Source organism: Pelodiscus sinensis, chromosome 20 (assembly GCF_049634645.1).
Source record: "Pelodiscus sinensis isolate JC-2024 chromosome 20, ASM4963464v1, whole genome shotgun sequence".
NCBI lineage: Eukaryota > Metazoa > Chordata > Testudines > Trionychidae > Pelodiscus > Pelodiscus sinensis.
Genome location: NC_134730.1, coordinates 20013224 through 20031550, shown reverse-complemented (window position 1 = coordinate 20031550; position 18327 = coordinate 20013224). Strand labels below are relative to the sequence as shown.

The window sequence follows — 18327 nt, the reverse complement described above, 5'->3', positions numbered from 1 at the left end:
CCACTTCCTCAGATCAAATAGTGGAAGAATTTTCTTCCACTATTTGATCTGAGGAAGTGGGTCTGGCCCACGAAAGCTCATCACCTAATAAACCACCTTGTTAGTCTTTAAAGTGCTACATAGTCCTGTTTTTTGTTCCTCATATAAAAAATAACTCCATACAACAAAAAGGGGATGTTTCATTTCTGATATACCTTTTCAACTTTAATGTGGCTACACTACATGAAATTTGTCCCCTAATGTACAGCTTCCATATTAGTATCAATGAAAGCTCTACATTTTAGGAGTTCCTTCTAATCTTAAATACACAGGTAAGACAATATATATTAAAATAAAATTTCAAAATTGTAAAATGCTGTGTGTATATTTAGGAATATATATTATACGACTGATGTGTCAATTAGCCAATAATCAAAACTTCCAATAACTCCAAGGGTATGTCTAGACTGCATCCCTCTGTTAGCAGAGGGACTAATTTGCATTAAAATGGCCGCTGCGTTTTGCCGACTCAGCACTTTGTTGTCAAAAAGCTGTAGTCTAGAGGGGGATCTGTCCAGAAAGAAAGCCTTTTTCGACAGATCCCTTATGCGTCCTGCAAGGAGGTTTACAGGATCTGTCGAAAAAGGCTCTCTCTCTCTCTCTCTCTCGATAGATCCCCCTCTAGACTGGGCATTTTTTATAACAAAGTGCTGAGTCAGCAAAACACGGTGGCCATTTTTATGCAAATTAGGCATGGAATTTTTAAATCCCTGCCTCATTTGCAATGTCAACTTGCCTAATCTGCATCCCTCTGCCGACAGAGGGATGCAGTCTAGACATACCCCAAATGAGGGAAGAACTGGTTCCTATCTTTAACAAGACAACAAAGTGTATCCTAAATTAGAACTAAAAACGAGTGGAGTTTTGTCAGACTTTGCTGGCTAGTAATAAGATTTAGCTATTCAACTTTTCAAAATAAGATTTCTGTGTTAAACACACTTTTTCCACATTATATTTAGAAACAGAACTGAGGTTTAAAAAATTTGGAAAGAAAAAGCACAGAACTTTGATTCAAATTGCCCTTAAACACTGAGGCAAGTAGCAGTTTTATCACCTGATATTTTGGTGACACATCTGTTGCAATCTAGAAAAGTGTTTCTTTTAACAGACTTTAACAACTCACAAGAAGTTAGTATTGCACACTAAGCAAGATATTAACTGAGCATGCCTATTATACATGAGAACTTGTTGAGCTGTGAGCCAATATAGACAAGCTTTTTAATCAACATTAGTAGCAGAAGAATCTCAAGTTTGGGAAGATATTATAAAAAAAAAATCTTCAAAAATTATCCACATGCTAATTGGCAAAGAATATAAAAAACGTAGCAAATGAGGTCAACACCACCTTGTCATGATGAAAATGGACCAGCCATATGGATACTCACACCAAATGATAAATAAGTTAACAAACAGCAGGCAACAGCAGTTTACTTTGACAAACTATGTTTTAGCCACAAATTGTTAAACAACTGAATTTAAAACAAAAAAGACCATGCAAGTAGCTGCAGCTTTCATTAAAATATTACACTTAGGCACATAATTTTCTAGTTGTAAACACATTCTGGATATTACAATTTTTTTCCTCATTAGGCATCTACAATATGAAAAATAAAAAGTGCCGCTTAGCCCCTGAGGCAATGTGAACAGGCAGTTCAAGATATTCCATTAGTAAAACAGTGCATTATCATAGCTTTGCAAAATTATGCTTGGCTAGAGCCAGTAATGAGTAGTAGGATTTTCATCAATTTCAATAAAAGAGCATTAATTTAGATCAACATCATTGTAAAAGCGAATACATTGTAAAAGCGAATACATATTTTTTAATGCCTATATAATTTAAGCAATTTTTATGGTGATTTTGGAAAGGTGTATAAATACGTTGCCCAAAAATGTAAGTGCACTACACTATACTGGATTCAGAGAACTATTTTCTCTTAACAATTTTTTTAAAAGAATTTTTTTAACTAAAGCCTCACTCCTATTTCCACTATTTCAATATCAGAATCGAAGTACAAAACTTACTGAAAAAAATCTCCCTGATGGAACCATCGTTATTCTCACACACATGAATCAATACAAACATCTTGTTTTTAATCATAAATCCCAAATGCCAGAGTAAAATGCAGCCATTGTATAAGAGAAACAAGATGAATGGACGATTTAAAACCAACAAAGCAGAAAGAAGAAAACAAAATCTCATTGAGCATTCAAAATAGTTTGCTGAATAGCAAAAAAAATGCAAATTGATGGTTAAAAGAGTTAGAATTACACACAAAAATGTTTTTAAAAACCGGTAAAATAATGTAATAAAAAGAGAGTGAATGCCAGCCAGACAAATGAAAATGAACACCTAAAGGAAAGAACAAATTAAAAATATAAAAATACTACAACATCCGAACAAGTGCTTTCTCTCACACATGCAATTTACAGTGCTTAAAATGCAGTGCTGTCTTCCTAGTGAAATCTACAAACAAGGATCCTGGGTAGTTCAAACCAACAATTCTGCTTCTCCATAACAGATACATCAAATGGATAAATATCCACATTTCTATCGATTTGTTTTTTGGCTAAACTAGGATTCTTTGGGGATTTCCATGGTGATGGTCAGACTAGGGTTGCTAGGTGTCCGGTTTTGAACCGGACAGTCCAGTATCTGAGCTTTCTATTCGGGATACAAATTGAGAAAATATAAATGTCCAGGATTTTCTAAATAAGATGTAATGTCAATTGAGAGGTAATGTCAAATGTGTCTGGTATTTTTGTTAAAACCATCTGGCAACCCTATGTCAGACAGACATGAAGTTGAATATAAGTGGAGCCAGGATTCTTCATTTGCCCAAAATCATTGATACTACCTTAATCGCTGGGTTTGGAATATTAAAAATGATTATGAAATTCTATTTTTGTTATGATTATATAGAACATTAACTAGCAACACCAGCTAACAATAGCAATTAGGGGTTAAATCTGAATGGATTTCAGTTTATATTAGTCATGCAGGCCTCTTCGGAGGGCTGTTCGGAGGGATGCTATACTCACAGTAGCCACTGGAAGCAGCGAGTACATGAGAGAGCTATACTGCAGAATGACCACTGCGGGCAGCCATACCACCAAAGGAGTGGCCAGCTGGGAATAGGGCTCATCATCTTGCCTGCCACCCTACTGGGTAAGTGGTGCCCGTGCCCGGTAAACAGCCTCTGCTAGCTTCCCCTGCACTGGGAGGGGGAATGGAGAAAGCCTTTGGCACCCCCCTCCAGAAAGGGAGGAGCTAAGAGGAGAGGGAAGAGACCCTCATGGCAGCTACCCCAGCCACGGGAGGACCCAGAGGTAGGGTTGCCAGGCGTCTGGTTTTGAACCAACAGTCCGGTATTTGAGGGTTCTGTCCAGGAAACAAATTAAGAAAATACTGGACATATAAAAAGTCCGTTATTTTCTAATTAGGTAATTTTATTATTATTAGGAGTATCAGTACCTAGATGCGAACTGCCTGGTTGGTAGACACGCTCACGCTGTGAGAGTGTTTCTACCAGCCAGGCAGTGTGCAACTACGTGAGGGGCAGGGCGGGGTGAGAGGGAATCCCCGGGGCCGGACTCACTCATGTTTCACCGGGACGGCATGCGCCCGGGTCAGTCCCTCTCCCTGCCGGCCAATTCTCGCCGGCCAATTCTCTCCTCCCGACCCTCTCCTGGCTGGCCCCGCTTCCCACTGGCTGGTCCCTCCCCCCCCCCCCCCCCCATCTCCCCCAGCCAGCCTTGCTTCCCTCTGGTCAGTTCTCTCCTGCTCCTCCTCTCAATCTTCCCCGGCCAGCTCCGCTCCCTCCAACCCCCTCCCAGCCAGACCTGCTTCCCGTAGGCCTGTGCCCCCCCCCCCCCCGATCTCACCCGCCCAGCCCCACTGCCCCTGACACACACACCCCCATCAGCCCTGCTTCCTGCAGCCAGTTCCTCCCCCCCCCCCCCCCCCCCTTTCTGAGATGAAGTGTGTCCGGTGTTTTTTTTTAAGCCACGTGGTAACCCTACCCAGGGGCAGAGGAGAGGGTCCCTGGAAGACCCACCACACACATCCCAGGAGGAGCCAGGGGGTAGGGAGAGAGAGCCCCCACCCACCCTCCTGCCCAGAGTCCCTTACATCCCCAAGACCCTGCCCTGATTCCTGGTCCGCCCACCTTACCCCACACTGCCAGAAGGACCCGGGCAATGCTGGGTAAGTCTTTTAGTTTGTCAATAATTAAAGATTAATCTCGGCTGTCATTTTATAAAACAATATATGAGAATGAATAAACATCTTAAATGTATTTTCAAGAAAAATAGAGCTTTTCATATATACATTACTCAGTTCACTCTACTGTAGTGTGGAGAGACTGAGTAAAACTACATATCCTGTGATCCTCAGAGGCTTGGTAAGAAAATGCTAGGGGAGGAAAAGGAAGTGCTAGATAGGAGGGGAGCTGGTTAAAAGAAAATACAGGTGAATTGGACACCACAATGAAGACAATTCGCATTAAGTAAATGATCCATCCAACAGATCATACAAGGGAAGCATTTGTGCACCACCCTGGAAGAAGCTCTCCTAAGTATTCTCCTCCTAAACGATGAACCTCACACAGAGAAGGTGGCATGTTCTGCAGCTTGTGGTTCCTACTGTACAGGACAGTCCTGGGCAAAATAGGACCAGGGGCAGGATCGAGCCCGCCAAGCCTCAGGCAGATTCCCTGCTTGCCCCGCCCCCTTCTGCATGCTGCTCAGAAAAGTGGCTGCCAAGCCATTTGTGTTTCACAGCTGTGGGGTGGGCGTCAAGCGCTGGCACTGCTCCAAGTGCCTGCTCTGAAATGCACAAGATTCCCCAGCAGGGGCTCTTGTGCATTTCAAAGCCATGGAGCTCAGTCTCTCGCTGACCCCGGGCTCCATGCTACACTGCATGGGGCTAGGAGTCCGGGGTCAGCTGGGGAGTCCCCAGCTGACCCTGGCACTTCCCCGGAACCCGGGATCAGCTGGGTCTGTACAGGACAGGCCGCGGGGAACCCAGAATGAGCTGGGGAGTCCCCAGCTGACCCAGGCTCCATGGCTGGCCTTTTGAAAGGCACAGAGGTGGCATTTTAAAGGGGCAGCCCACCGCACAGATGACCCGCAGATCAGCTGTGCAGTGGCTGCCCCTTTAAAATGCCACATTCGGGTTTCAAAGTGTGGTGCTGCCACTTTAAAGTACCCCTTCCCTCCCCCCTTTGCTGCCTCTATCTAGAGGCAGCGAGGGGGAGCAGGGGGCAAGAGATATGACTAGTCAAAATACTATCCAGTAAGCAAATCGGATAGTCGACTAGTCTTTTAAATCGTTACTTTGAAGTGTAGCAATAGCCCCAGGGCTGTTGCTACACTTGAAAGATGCAAGTTCTGCAGGGAGCACAGGACCAGCGGGGGATTCGAGCAGTCCCCCACTGGTCCCATGCTCCCTGTGGTGTTTCAAAGTGGCAGCACAGCATGGAGCCCAGGGGTCAGGCTCCATGTGGCATTTCAAAGTGGCAGCACTGCATGGAGCCCAGGATCAGTGGGGGAGTCCCCAGTTGGCCCCAGGCTTCAAGCGGCGCTGTCGCTTTAAAATGCCGCACTCAGACTGGGACAGCTGGGGACTCCCAGCTGGCCATGGGCTGCACACAGCATTTCAAAGTGGCAGACCTCAAGCTCTACACAGCGCTGCTGCTTTGAAGCACTGCTCCTCTTCCCTTCCCCCCTTGCTGCCTCTATCAGAAAGAGGCAGCAAGGGCAGGAGGAAGCGACTAGCTGATTAGTGCGTCGACTATCCGATAAGCATCTGCTTATCGGATAGTCAACTAGTTGTTCACATCCCTAATTGTGACCTGGGCCTGGGGTTTGTGGTGCAGGATCTGGAGGGAATACGGGTGCAGGAGAGGGACAGAGGGTTTACATAAGAACATGAGAATGGCCGTACTGGGTCAGACCAAAGGTCCATCTAGCCCAGTAGCCTGTCTGCTGACAGTGGCCAACGCCAAGCGCCCCGGAGGGGGTGGACCGAAGACAATGATCAAGCGATTTTTCTCTTCAGCATCTGACAAACAGAGGCCAGGGACACCATTCCTACTCCCTGGCTAATAGCTTTTTACGGACCTAACCTCCATGAATTTATCTAGCTTCTCTTTAAACTGTGTTATAGTTCTAACTTTCACAGCCTCCTCTGGCAAGGAGTTCCACAGGTTGACTATGAGCTGTGTGAAGAAGAACTTTCGCTTATTAGTTATAAATCTGCTACCCATTAATTTCATTTGGTGTCCTCTAGTCCTTATATTATGGGAAACTAATTAATAACTTTTCTTTATTCACCCCCTCCACACCACTCATGATTTTATATACCCCTATCATATCCCCCCTCAGTCTCCTCTTTTCCAAACTGAAAAGTCCCAGTCCCTTTAGCCTCTCTTCATATGGGACCTATTCCAAACCCCAAATCATTTTAGTTGCCCTTTTCTGAACCCTTTCCAAGGCCAACATATCTTTTTTGAGGTGAGGAGACCACATCTATACACAGTACTCAAGATGTGGGTGTACCACAGTTTTATACAGGGGCAGTAAGATATTTTGGGTCTTATTTTCTATCACTTTCTTAATAATTCCTAACATTCTATTTGCCTTTTTAACCGCCACAGCACACTGTGTGGACATTTTCAGAGAACTGTCCACGAAAACTCCAAGATCTCTTTCCTGATTTGTCATAGCCAAATTACCCCCATCATACTATATGTCTAGTTGGGGTTATTTCTTCCAATGTGCATTACTTTACACTTATCCACATTAAACTTCATTTGCCATTTTGTTGCCCAATCACTTAGTTTTTGAGATGTTTTTGAAGTTCTTCACAGTCTGCTTCTGTCTTGACTATCTTGAACAGTTTAGTATCATCCGCAAGCTTTACTACCTCACTGCTTGCCCCTTTCTCTAGATCATTTATGAATAAGTTGAATAGGTTTGGTCCCAGGACTGACCCTTAGGGGACACCACTAGTTACCCCTCTCCAATCTGAAAATTTAACCATTTATTCCTACCCTTTGTTTCCTGTCTTTTAACCAATTCTCAATCCATGAAAGGACCTTCCGTCTCATCCCATGACAATGTCATTTACACAAGAGCCTTTGGTGAGGGACTGTGTCGAGGGACTTTGTCAAAGGCTTTCTGAAAATCTAAGTATACTATATCTACTGGATCCCCCTTGTCCGCATGTTTGTTAACCCCTTCAAAGAACTCTAATAGATTAGCAAGACAGGATTTCCCTTTACAGAAACCATGTTGACTTTTGCCCAACAAATTATATTCTTCTACGTGCCTAACAATTTTATTCTTAACTATTGTTTCGACTAATTGTTTGGGTTATGTAGGGTAGGTGGCCAGGAGTGGGGGGGCAGAGGGTTGAGGGGCAGGTGTGGCTGAGGTGCCTGAGGCAGGCTCTGACTGGGAAACTGACTCCCTGCCTGCCCCACCCCCACACAGGCTGCAAGGCCCAGTGCATCTGTGATTAAGAGCTCAACGCAGCTTTTGTACATTTCAAAGGAGGAATGCGGAGGTGCCCATCAGCTAGACAATTAACCGCATTTTAACATCCTTACTTCAAAGGCAGAGGCACCCTTATCTGACTATTTGATTAGCCAATTAATCAAAATATTTCATCCCTAGTCACAATCCCCTCCTGCCTTAGGGCACAACCCAAATCCCTGCACCCCAATCCATTGCCCCAGGTCACAACCTATTCCTGGCCTAGGTCAAAACCCAAGCTCCTGTACTCACCCCTGCCCCCACAGTCCCTTGCCCTAGGTCATAACAGCCTCCTTCACCCAAACTTTCTCCCAGACCCCACACGTCCTCCTGTGCCCTAATCTCTTACCCCAAGTTCTTACCCTTACCCTTGAGCACCCGATCTCCATCCCAGACCCCGTGCCTCCTCCATGAATATCATGGAAGAGCGCAGTCCTTCCTTGACCACATTCCAAAATCTTGGAATGAACCCACATCAAAAAAATATTGCCCACCCCTGGTATATGGTCAAGTGGATAGCAAGTCAGCTATAATCCTCACTATTATCCTGGATAAATCTCATGAGGAATCTAATGGAGACTTCTCAAACAGAAAAACAGCAAGGGGAAGAAGAACCTTGCAGCTTAAGAAACAGGGACAATTTATCCATGATCATTTTGAAAGGTGTCAGACTTCCTACTGAAAAGTTAGAAGAGTTGCTATTTTCTGGGATTTTCATATGTGTTAAATTGGCTGTGTGGAAAACCTAAGCGAGGACAAGTTTTAAGGGGATTTGTTTGAGGGACAATTTATGCAAAAAAAGTGTAACATGAAGGGACAGTGTCAAATGCTTCACTACATTTCTAAATCAATAATCTTAATTTTCTAACAAAATGTTTTTCTTCTGTAAATTTAGATTATACTATTATAGTTATGCTTTGAACTCTAAAACATACATTTCACTAAAACTCACTCCATACCGTCTACGCACAAATCAGAAATATCATCAGATCCCTTGCACATGTACAGCCCGCATATAAAGAGGATACCTATTCTGTTTCGTGGCAGCACTACAATGATCTGAAATTAACAAAAGGTAGCACACAAAACATGCAACACAAGACTTTAAAGATATACAAGAATGCATTCTAATCCTGATCTTTCAAAATGCACATATCAACCATCTGTACCTTCCAGAAAGATATGGAATATGGAGCCTTTACACTACAGAATTATTGTTCGGTTTGAACTCCCATTCATTTGCTAGGCCAAGACGCCAGAATTTCAGCTGTTAGTAATTTGTGTGTGTGTCAATGACAAGGGGTTCAACAAACACAGCCTGCAGTACAAGTAAGAGAAGAGGCAGCACTGTTTTCACTTATGAAAAATGTTGTGGAAAACATTCTCATGTTCGTATATCAATTTTTTCCCAAAATATTTGAATCTTTGGGTGGTTAAAAGTTTTCTAAAATGGCTAATATTCTTAAAGTGTATAAGCAGGTTGTGTTTTGTTCAAGAGGAGCTGGCTGTTAAAGCAGCAGATTTATTCACATCATATCCACTAATCGGTACAAACTGAAGATCAGTAAAATGTGTTTTATATTAACTCCCACAAAGTTAGGTACTATGAATTATATTATAAACATAATTACACTGACTAATGTTACTCTATATAAGCCTTACCTTTTGCCGGCAATAATAACTTAAATAAAATTAACTTCCAAAATTTGTGTCTTAAAAGATCTAATTCACACTACATGTTTTAGATGTTATTCAAGTACTAAGCAGATTTTAAAAAGTTAACAGTTTTTCATTCTCAACTATCTACCTAAAAAAAATAGGTCTAATTCTGCAATATTTTGCTACCAACTAATTGGCTGTTGACAATGCTTCAATACACCACCATAATATTAAGCCCTCAGTGATCAACTATACTTTTAAGCTGAAGAGTTCATAAAATTGGGCTAATCTTACTGCAAATATTAATAGAAGCATATGTCTGGTGGATATGGAGTGAAAATCTGCATCATATAAGGTTACCAACTGCTTTTTTTAAAGCTGTATTTTAAAAGCACACCTGGTACCTAGTAAATAAAGTTAAGGACCTGTTAAGAACTGCAGTGAAGAGTTTGTTCTTTACAGATTGCAGCAAGTCTGAGTTGAGGAAGTTCTGACAGATGCAAAATGTACACCTGTTGCAGGCGCACATACAGCGTAATCGGGCATGGCTGCGAAAACACACAGAAGGACACGAGTTCAGATCTTGCTCATTAAATCAGGCACACAGTACAGCTGTGCCAAACAAGAGATTTAGGAATAAATTAGGTACATCTGAAAGAGGAAAAGAAGGTCGGCAGGAGAGGCAAGGGTAGACTAAAGCTGTGCAGAATTCCAAGGCTAGATGTTTTAAGTGTAGATGACACACTGGCAAATGCCTCCTCCTACACAGATAAAAACTGCAAAACACAAACATTATGAAAAATGTCTGTTATATGTGTCTTCAGGAACAAAGTGTCAAATGTTTAATGAAATGTGTCTGCACAGCAATAGATAACACCCTCCTTTCAATCAAAGGAAAGGAAAGGAAAATTGAGGGAGCCACATTTTCTATCACTCAATAACAGAACACATTTTGTTTTATAAAGTGATACAAATACCCAATTTTTATATACTCCTTCCCCCGTAACCAATATACACACAACTGAAAATTAGGGAGGAATAAGGGATATTTATAAGAAACAAATACACAATGCCACACAGAGTTTTAAATGTCCTAAAATTCCAGCACTACCAAATAAACCAAAGTAAAAACAAATCAGGAGCCTTACTGATCTAATTCAAGATATTTCTATTATTAAAATTTAGACTGGTGGGTGAAGATAACATTATTTTAATATTAAAGCCAATGCTAGCTGTCATACTAGAATTCATCTGTTCTTTTATAACATATTTAGTTCACCACTGTGTATAAACTTCCACCTGCCAAATGAAGAATGTAAAGTATGCTTAGCAACAGAGCGAGATGCTTAGTGAGAAACAATGCAATCTTAAATGTATTAATTATGAAGTCTGACACACAAATTTGAACACCATGTAAAATATGTAATAGCTAATAAATTTGTGAAACAAAAAGATGCAAATTTTATTGATTACATGTCACACAAAGGCATTATTAACCAAAGAAACCTCAGTGCATTTCTAGGGAACTACTGTACAGATGACCAAAGCCCTCAGGTAAGTGAAGAACATGGAGATCTGGGAGATGGGTCAGAAACGGGAGGGAGTGTGGGCTATAATAGCAGAAAAAAAGGAGGGACAAGGCAGAACTGGGAGGCAAGGTCAAATCAGTATCTTAGATGCCTATATACAAATGCAAGAAGCAAGGGTAGTAAGCAGGAAGAACCTGAAGTGCTAATAAACAAACACAACTGTGACATTGTTGGTATCACAGAGACTTGGTGGTATAATACACATGATTGGAATATTGGTATAGAAGGATACAGCTTACTCAGGAAGGATTGGCTGAGCTAAAAGGGAGGGGGTGTTGCCTTATATATAAAAATGTACACACACTTGAACTGAGGTGGAGATGGACATAGGAACCAGATGTGTTGAGAGTCTCTGGGTTAAGTTAAAAGGGGCAAAAAACAAGAGTGATGTCATGCTAGGGGTCTACACTACAGACCACCTACTCAGGCAGAAAAGGTGGATGAGGATTTTTTTAAACAACTAACAAAATCATCCTAAAGTGCAGGATTTGGTGGTGATGGGAGACTTCAACTCTCCTGACATCTGTTGGGAAACTAACACAACAGGGCACAGACTATCCAATAAGTTCTTGGACTGCACTGGAGACAACTTTTTATTTCAGAAGGTTGAAAAAGCTACTGGGGGGAAGCTGTTCTAGATCTGATCTTAACAAATAGGACGGAGCTAGTTGAGAATCTAAAAGTGGAAGGCAGCTTGGGTGAAACGTAATCATGAAATCATAGAGTTCATGATTCTAAGGAAGGGTAGAAGGGAGAACAGCAAAATAGAGACAATGGATTTCAGGAAGGCAGATTTTGGTAAGCTCAGAGAGCTAGTAGGTAAAATCCCATGGGAAGCAAGACTAAGGGAAAAAACTGAAGAGAGTTGGCAATTTTTCAAAGGGACATTATTAAGGGCCCAAAAGCAAGCTATTCTGCTGCGTAGGAAAGATAAGTAGTATAGCAAAAGACCGCCTTGGCTTAACCAGGAGATCTTGCATTATCTAAAAATAAAAAAGGAGTCATATAAAAAGTGGAAACAAGGACAAATTAAAAAGGATGAATATAAGCAAACAATACAGGTATGCAGGGGCAAGATTAGAAAGGCAAAGGCACAAAATGAGCTCAACCTAGCTACAGACATAAGGGAAAACAAGACGACTTTCTATAAATATATTAGAAGCAAGAGGAAGACCTAGGACAGGGTAGACCCATTGCTTAGTGAGGAGGAGGAAACAGTAACCAGAAATTTGGAAATGGTGGAGGTACATAATGACTTTTGTTTCAGTCTTCACCAAGAAGTCTGATGAAGGAATGACTAACATAGTGAATATTAGTGGGAATGGGGTAGGTTTAGAAGATAAAATAAAAAAAAAGAACAAGTTAAAAATTACTTGGAAAAGTCAGATGTCTGTAAGTCATCAGGGCCTGATGAAATGCATCCTATAATACTCAAGGAGCTGACAGAGGAGGTATCTGAGCCTTTAGCTATCATCTTTGAAAAATCATTGGGGACGGGAGAGATTCCAGAACACTGGAAAAAGGCAAATATCATGCCCATCTATAAAAAGGGAAATAAAAACAACCCAGGAAACTACAGACCAGTTAGTTTAACTTCTGTGCGAGGAAAGATAATGGAGCAAGTAATTAAGGAATTCATCTGCAAACACCTGGAAGATAATAGGGTGATAGGTAACAGCCATCATGGATTTGTAAAGAACTGATCATGTCAAATCAATCTGATAGCTTTCTTTGACAGGATATCGAGTCTTCTGGATAAGGGAGAAGTGGTGTATACCTAGATTTTAGTAAGGCATTTGATATGGTCTCGCATGATCTTCTTATCAATAAATTAGGCAAATACAACTTAGATGGGGCTACTATAAGGTGGGTGCATAACTGACTGGATGATCATTCTCAGAGAGTAGTTATTAATGGTTCACAATCCTGTTGGAAGGACATAATAAGTGGGGTTCTGCAGGGGTTTGTTTTGGGACCGGTTCTGTTCAATATCTTCATCAATGATTTAGATGTTGGCATAGAAAGTACGCTTATTAAGTTTGCAGAGGATACCAAGCTGGGAGGGGTTGCGACTGCTTTGGAGGATAGAGTCATAATTCAAACTGATCTGGACAAACTGGAGAAATGGTCTGAGGTAAATAGGATGAAGTTTAATAAGGACTAATGCAAAGTACTCCACTTAGGGAGGAACAACCCGTTTCACACATACAGAATGGGAAGCGACTGTCTAGGAAGGAGTACTGCAGAAAGGAATCTAGGGGTCATAGTGGACTACAAGCTAAATATGAGTCAACAGTGTGACAGTGCTGCTGCAAAAAAAAACAAAACAAAAAACAAAAAAAACCCAACAACCATGATTCTGGAATTCATTAACAGGAGTGTTGTGAGCAAGACACGAGAAGTCTTTCTTCCGCTCTACTCTGCATTGATTAGGCCTCAATTTGAGTTTTGTGTCCAGTACTGGGCACCACATTTCAAGAAAGATGTGGAGAAATTGGAGAAGGTCCAGAGAAGAGCAACAAGAATGATTAAATGTCTAAAGAACATGATCTGTGAGGGAAGACTGAAATAATTGAGGTTGTTTAGTTTAGAAAGGAGAAGACTGAGAGGGGACAAGATAGTTGTTTTGAGGTATCTAAAAGGATGTCACAAGGAGGAGGGAGAAAAATTATTCTCCTTAGCCTCTGAGGATAGGACAAGAAGCAACAGGCTTAAACTGCAGCAAGGGAAACTTAGGCTGGACATTAGGAAAAACTTCCTGTCAGGGTGGTTAAACACTGGAATAAATTGCCTAAGGAGGTTGTGGAATCTCTGGAGATATTTAAGAGCAGGTTAGATAGACATCTATCAGGTATAGTCTAGACAACATTGGGTCCTGCTGCAAGGGCAGGATACTGGACTTGATGACCTCTCAAGATCCCTTCCAGTTCTAGTGTTCTATGATTCTATGGAACTATTAATCCTAATTATCTATGGATCTGAACTGCAATAATTGTCAGGTAAGTCATTTATTTTTGTATAACTCTGACTGAAAATATTAGCAAGAAGGACTGAGTCATTCATCTCAACAATTACTTTCATCATTTTAAACAAGTAGGGAACACCGTGAATGTTTAATTAGGTGAATATTTAAGATATATTTCTATATTGAATTGCTAGAAATACATGATGATTTTAGTGTTTTAACAGAACATGGATATGTATCTCATTGCTAAGGGTTATAAAAACTGCACCATGTTGTGTCAGTTCATCAAATATTGATTACCATTTGGTATGTAAGAAAACAGAAAAATACTCAATGTGATATTCCTATTTACATGATATATGGCTGTAGTTTCAGTGACTTTCAGTCTTAAATAATCTCCCAGGAAGGCACTGCTTACATTATTGCTTTTAGACTCATACATATAGTAAGACAGCGACATAACCAAAAGCCACCATTAATGTCCAGAGTTCTGTATCTAAACACGGACGTAAAAGTTCTGAGCACCCCCAATTCAGTAAGAACTGTGGGTGCTCAGTACCTTTGAAACTCAGATGCATATATTAACTTAATGGCAATCACTAGTTACTGTTAAGCCATTTTTTAATAATTGTACATTATATTAAACTCACTACAGTAGTAGTTATGGCATATGGAAGTCTAGTCTCTTCTGCATACTCTCACAGCTCCCCGCTGACAATGATTAACAGCAATGAGTTATGCAAGCATACATGAAGGGAGAACAGAACTTTGTCTGTATTGGATTAACGGAACCTTCTAAATCACGGATATCACTAATATCTCTCTCTGTTGCTAAACAACTTAAATGAGGCAGAGTTCCATCCTCTTAGCTAAGAATGACATGCAGTGTTGTCATGATCCATGCAGTATGAAAACTATGATGCTTGACTACTTACGGATACATGGCCATTGTTGTCAGTTTAACAAAGATATCCTTACTCGGCATATCGACAGTGTTACAAGTAAAGGCTTGTGGTGGAGGCATTTTGTGTTTCTTGCAGAAGTCAGCAGGGGAAATGGTATATTCTTGTTTCACTTCATGTAGGTCTGACTTTGCAGCTACCACTAAGCAAGGTATTCTGCTGTCCACAAAATGTTGCTGCAAATTTAAAGAAAAATATTGAGACAAACAGGAGTTCACGTGTTCAAACAATTTGGTACTGCCTATTATTAGTGTTTCTTGTGGCAACATCAAGCATTCAAAGGCTTAGCTCTAGAAGCAGAATGCTCTGCACAGGCAGCTAAACCATAGCCAGGCCTTAGTAACACAGAAGCCCATCAAAGCGCCTACTGCAATTTTAAATGCATCAGCTGCATATAACCATCAATCAGGCAGGAAGTATATGCACTTTGGCACCCAGCTAAGACCGTTAGCAATGCTGATAACTGAACATGAACATTTATTTTCATTCTGGTTAAGCAGTGTAATGAGATACATACAAAAGATCCAAACCTTAAAAATCCTAGCACAGTATTCAAAGGATTTAGGATTACTGACATCATACACCAAGCAAACAGCATCACATAATGTCTCGGCATCAGTTAAAAATTCAGATTCACTAACATCATGTAGCTGAAAAAGGAGGAAAAAAGCTTTAGCATTATGAAATTAATTGCACGGCTTTCTGGTTTCTTTCTTTTTTATTTTCATTTTCTATCAAGTTTCTTCAAGCTCAAAATACTGAGACTGTACCAAAGCTAGCACATAACCAGGTATCATCACATCTGCAAGCAACCAAAATAGTCTCAGCATAAAGAAATATTTGCTTATACCACATTAGAAGACTTACCCAGAGTTGCCTAGGTCCTCCAGGGCACAGGGCTAGTGGTGTGAGGGATACAGGAGTCATGGCAGGGCCTTGGGGATGTGGAGAACTCAGGACAGGAAGCGGGGGGCATGAGGGGCTAGGTGAGGGTTGGAGAGTAAGGAGGGGCTCAAGGCAAGGGTTGCTGCTGGCTTCTCTTGGGGGGGAGGAGATGCAGGGTAGCAGGGACCGCACAACCCGTCCACTGGCTTATCACTAGAGGCCAGCCAGGGCTCTCCTTCCCCCTGGGCTTGGCCCCTCCCAGGGTGGGACGGGGAGTGGCAGAAGCTGTCTCCCAGACAGGGGAACCCTGATCTGGTGGCCCGCAAAATAGCAGAGGCCCAGCCCTGCTGGCGATTTCCTTAGTAATACGTCTGCTCCTAATAGACACACTCAAATCGCATCCCTTTGAACAGCAGCTCCTCCCTTTGCATGTTATGGAAAACTGTCCTTTTCTCCAGGCCTCCGGTTCGCCTAGCACAGCCAAACTTTGACCTTGCTTTCAGTTACGAGGAGAAGCTACGTACCAAATTTGATGGCCCTAGCTCTTATAATATAGGAGGAGTTCTGGAACAAATGCACTTGCAGGCAGACACTCAAAAAGACACACACACACTCTAAAATATATAAATAGATAATGCCTTGTATGCCCATTCAATCTTGTTCTCATCTTAAGAGTCAAAACCACTGATACAAGGACTAACAAGAACTTGCAAAACAAAGGGAGCATTCCAATTACGACTAATGAACTACCTTAAAACAAATGTTAAAGTATATTTCCAGTCTTCACAGACCTTCACCTATTGAAGATTATTAATTTATCCTAAGCATTAATATGTTTTAGGACAAAAAAGGGCTAACTTAACTCTCACCCATCAGAAAGGTTCATTTTGTAACGAGGTAAATTCCTTGCTATATTTCTCCCTTCTATTATATCTCATGTTGGAATCTCTCCAAATATGTGAACAGACCCAAAGAGAAAACATACTTTAGAAATGGTCAGGTGTATTTTCTAGAGCCTAAGTTCTGCAAAGTCTCTTAACACAGCATAGACCACAAAGCGTGTTTAGGGGCAGAGAAAATGATGATTGCTAGGCTGAGGATCAAATCTTAATTTTCCTAAAAACCAGAGCACACTTCTTATAGAGCTAATAAGTATAGTCACTTCTTCTCTAGCATTGACCCTTCAGTTATAAGAATCAGACTGAACATCGTCTCTCCTACATTACCGATGCTTACAAAGATAGGCGAGACCGTACTGAACGCAACTGACACTAAAACAGTTAAATACTGTTGCAATTTAGGGGAACCTAATAGAATGTGACTGGCCCCTCTTAACATTAAAACATTAAGAGAATTAGAAGATTTTTATTTATGCGTGCATTAGATTTGCAAAGTTGAATGTTTTCAAAATTATGTGTTGTGATAATTAGGATGTAACAATAGAATAGAAACCTTATTAAAAGTTGTCCAGCTAAATAAGTGCAATTAAGATATTCCCTCTGCATTTTTGGTACATTTTAAGTGAAGCTGCCAAAAATAAAATATTGCACAGTCAATAATTTACAGATTATATAAACTTAATTTTGCAAGCAGCTAGAAATATGTATTTAACACTCTTTGAAGTATTTAAATCTGAAAAAAGCACTCACAACCAGGGCAAAAGACAGCTAAATCCAAATGAGAAACAAATGCCTCAAGTAAACAGTCTTATGTATGCCAGTAATACAATTTGTTTTTAATTCACAGTGAGAGAGAGAGAGAGAGAGAGAGAGAGAGCGCCATGATGTAGTCTTACCAGCAAGTATTTTTCTTGTCCATATACATAGACTGTATTCATCGCATAGTAAGATTTGTGCTCTGCGCGAATTTGCCTTTGTCTCTGAAAACAGAGAATTTAAAAGTCAGACCAAGAGTGGGCAAAATCCAACCCACCATGATCCTCTGGGCTGCCAATGTTCTGCAGCCCAGCAACGCCCTCGAGCAGATTCTCTGCCTGCCACACGCTGCTCAAAGAAGCCATCTGCTTGTACCAGCGTGTGTGTGTCTGAGCAGCACGTGCCCCTGGGAACCCACACAAACTGCCCCCGCCCCAGCACAATCCTCGTAGTTCTCATTGGCTGGATACTGACCAATGGGAGCTGCCTGGGCCGTACTTGCAGGCTCATGGCAATTCACAGCACCCCAGGCCCCTGGTGCACCATGAAGAGATGCACACACTGGCCCCAGCAGCTGGCCACGCAGGCAGGGAGCCAGCCCAAGGATACTACTGGACTGATGGCTAGGAGCCGCCAGGGGTAAGCCCCTCCTCACTAGAGTCTGCACCTGGGCACTCCACTGCCCCCCAAGTCACAACCCAAACCCTCTGCACCCCCATCCCTGGTCACAGCTCATTCCCAGACCCTGAGCCCCCTCTTGCACCTCTTCACTAGGTCAGAATCCACTCCTTCACCCAAACTCTCTCCCAGAACCCGTACACCCTCCTGCACCCCAATCACCTCTCTGAGCTCCTTTCTGCACTCAACCTCCATCCTAGACCTTACACTCCCTCCATTAATATCACAGGAAGTGCAGCCCTTGACCACTTCCCAAATTCTTGGAGTCCCCCCCCCCCCCAAAAAAAAAAATTATTGCCCATTGCTTGGTTAGACAAAAATCAACAGCAACTTCTTCCCTATACAAAATATATTTAAAT

General features: G+C 41.7%; 1 protein-coding gene across 5 annotated transcripts in view; it reads right to left on the bottom strand.

Annotated features, from left to right (window-relative positions):
- Nucleotides 1-18327, bottom strand: part of RHOT1 (ras homolog family member T1) — a 62933-nt gene that overhangs the window by 4379 nt on the left and 40227 nt on the right. For 3 of the 5 annotated variants that reach the window (XR_012896891.1, XM_075903863.1, XM_075903864.1), the window contains exons 16-19: nucleotides 17431-17514; nucleotides 15281-15400; nucleotides 14724-14926; nucleotides 9660-9782 (exon numbers count right to left, since the gene is read on the bottom strand). Coding sequence is in view for 4 of the 5 variants with exons in the window: in XM_075903863.1 (XP_075759978.1) it covers nucleotides 9660-9782; nucleotides 14724-14926; nucleotides 15281-15400; nucleotides 17431-17514 (530 nt within the window). In the remaining variant the exon portion in view is untranslated. Of the gene's footprint in view, nucleotides 1-88; nucleotides 2390-9659; nucleotides 9783-14723; nucleotides 14927-15280; nucleotides 15401-17430; nucleotides 17515-18327 lie in introns of those variants that run through there. The other 2 variants (XM_075903865.1, XM_075903866.1) reach the window with 2 other exon arrangements.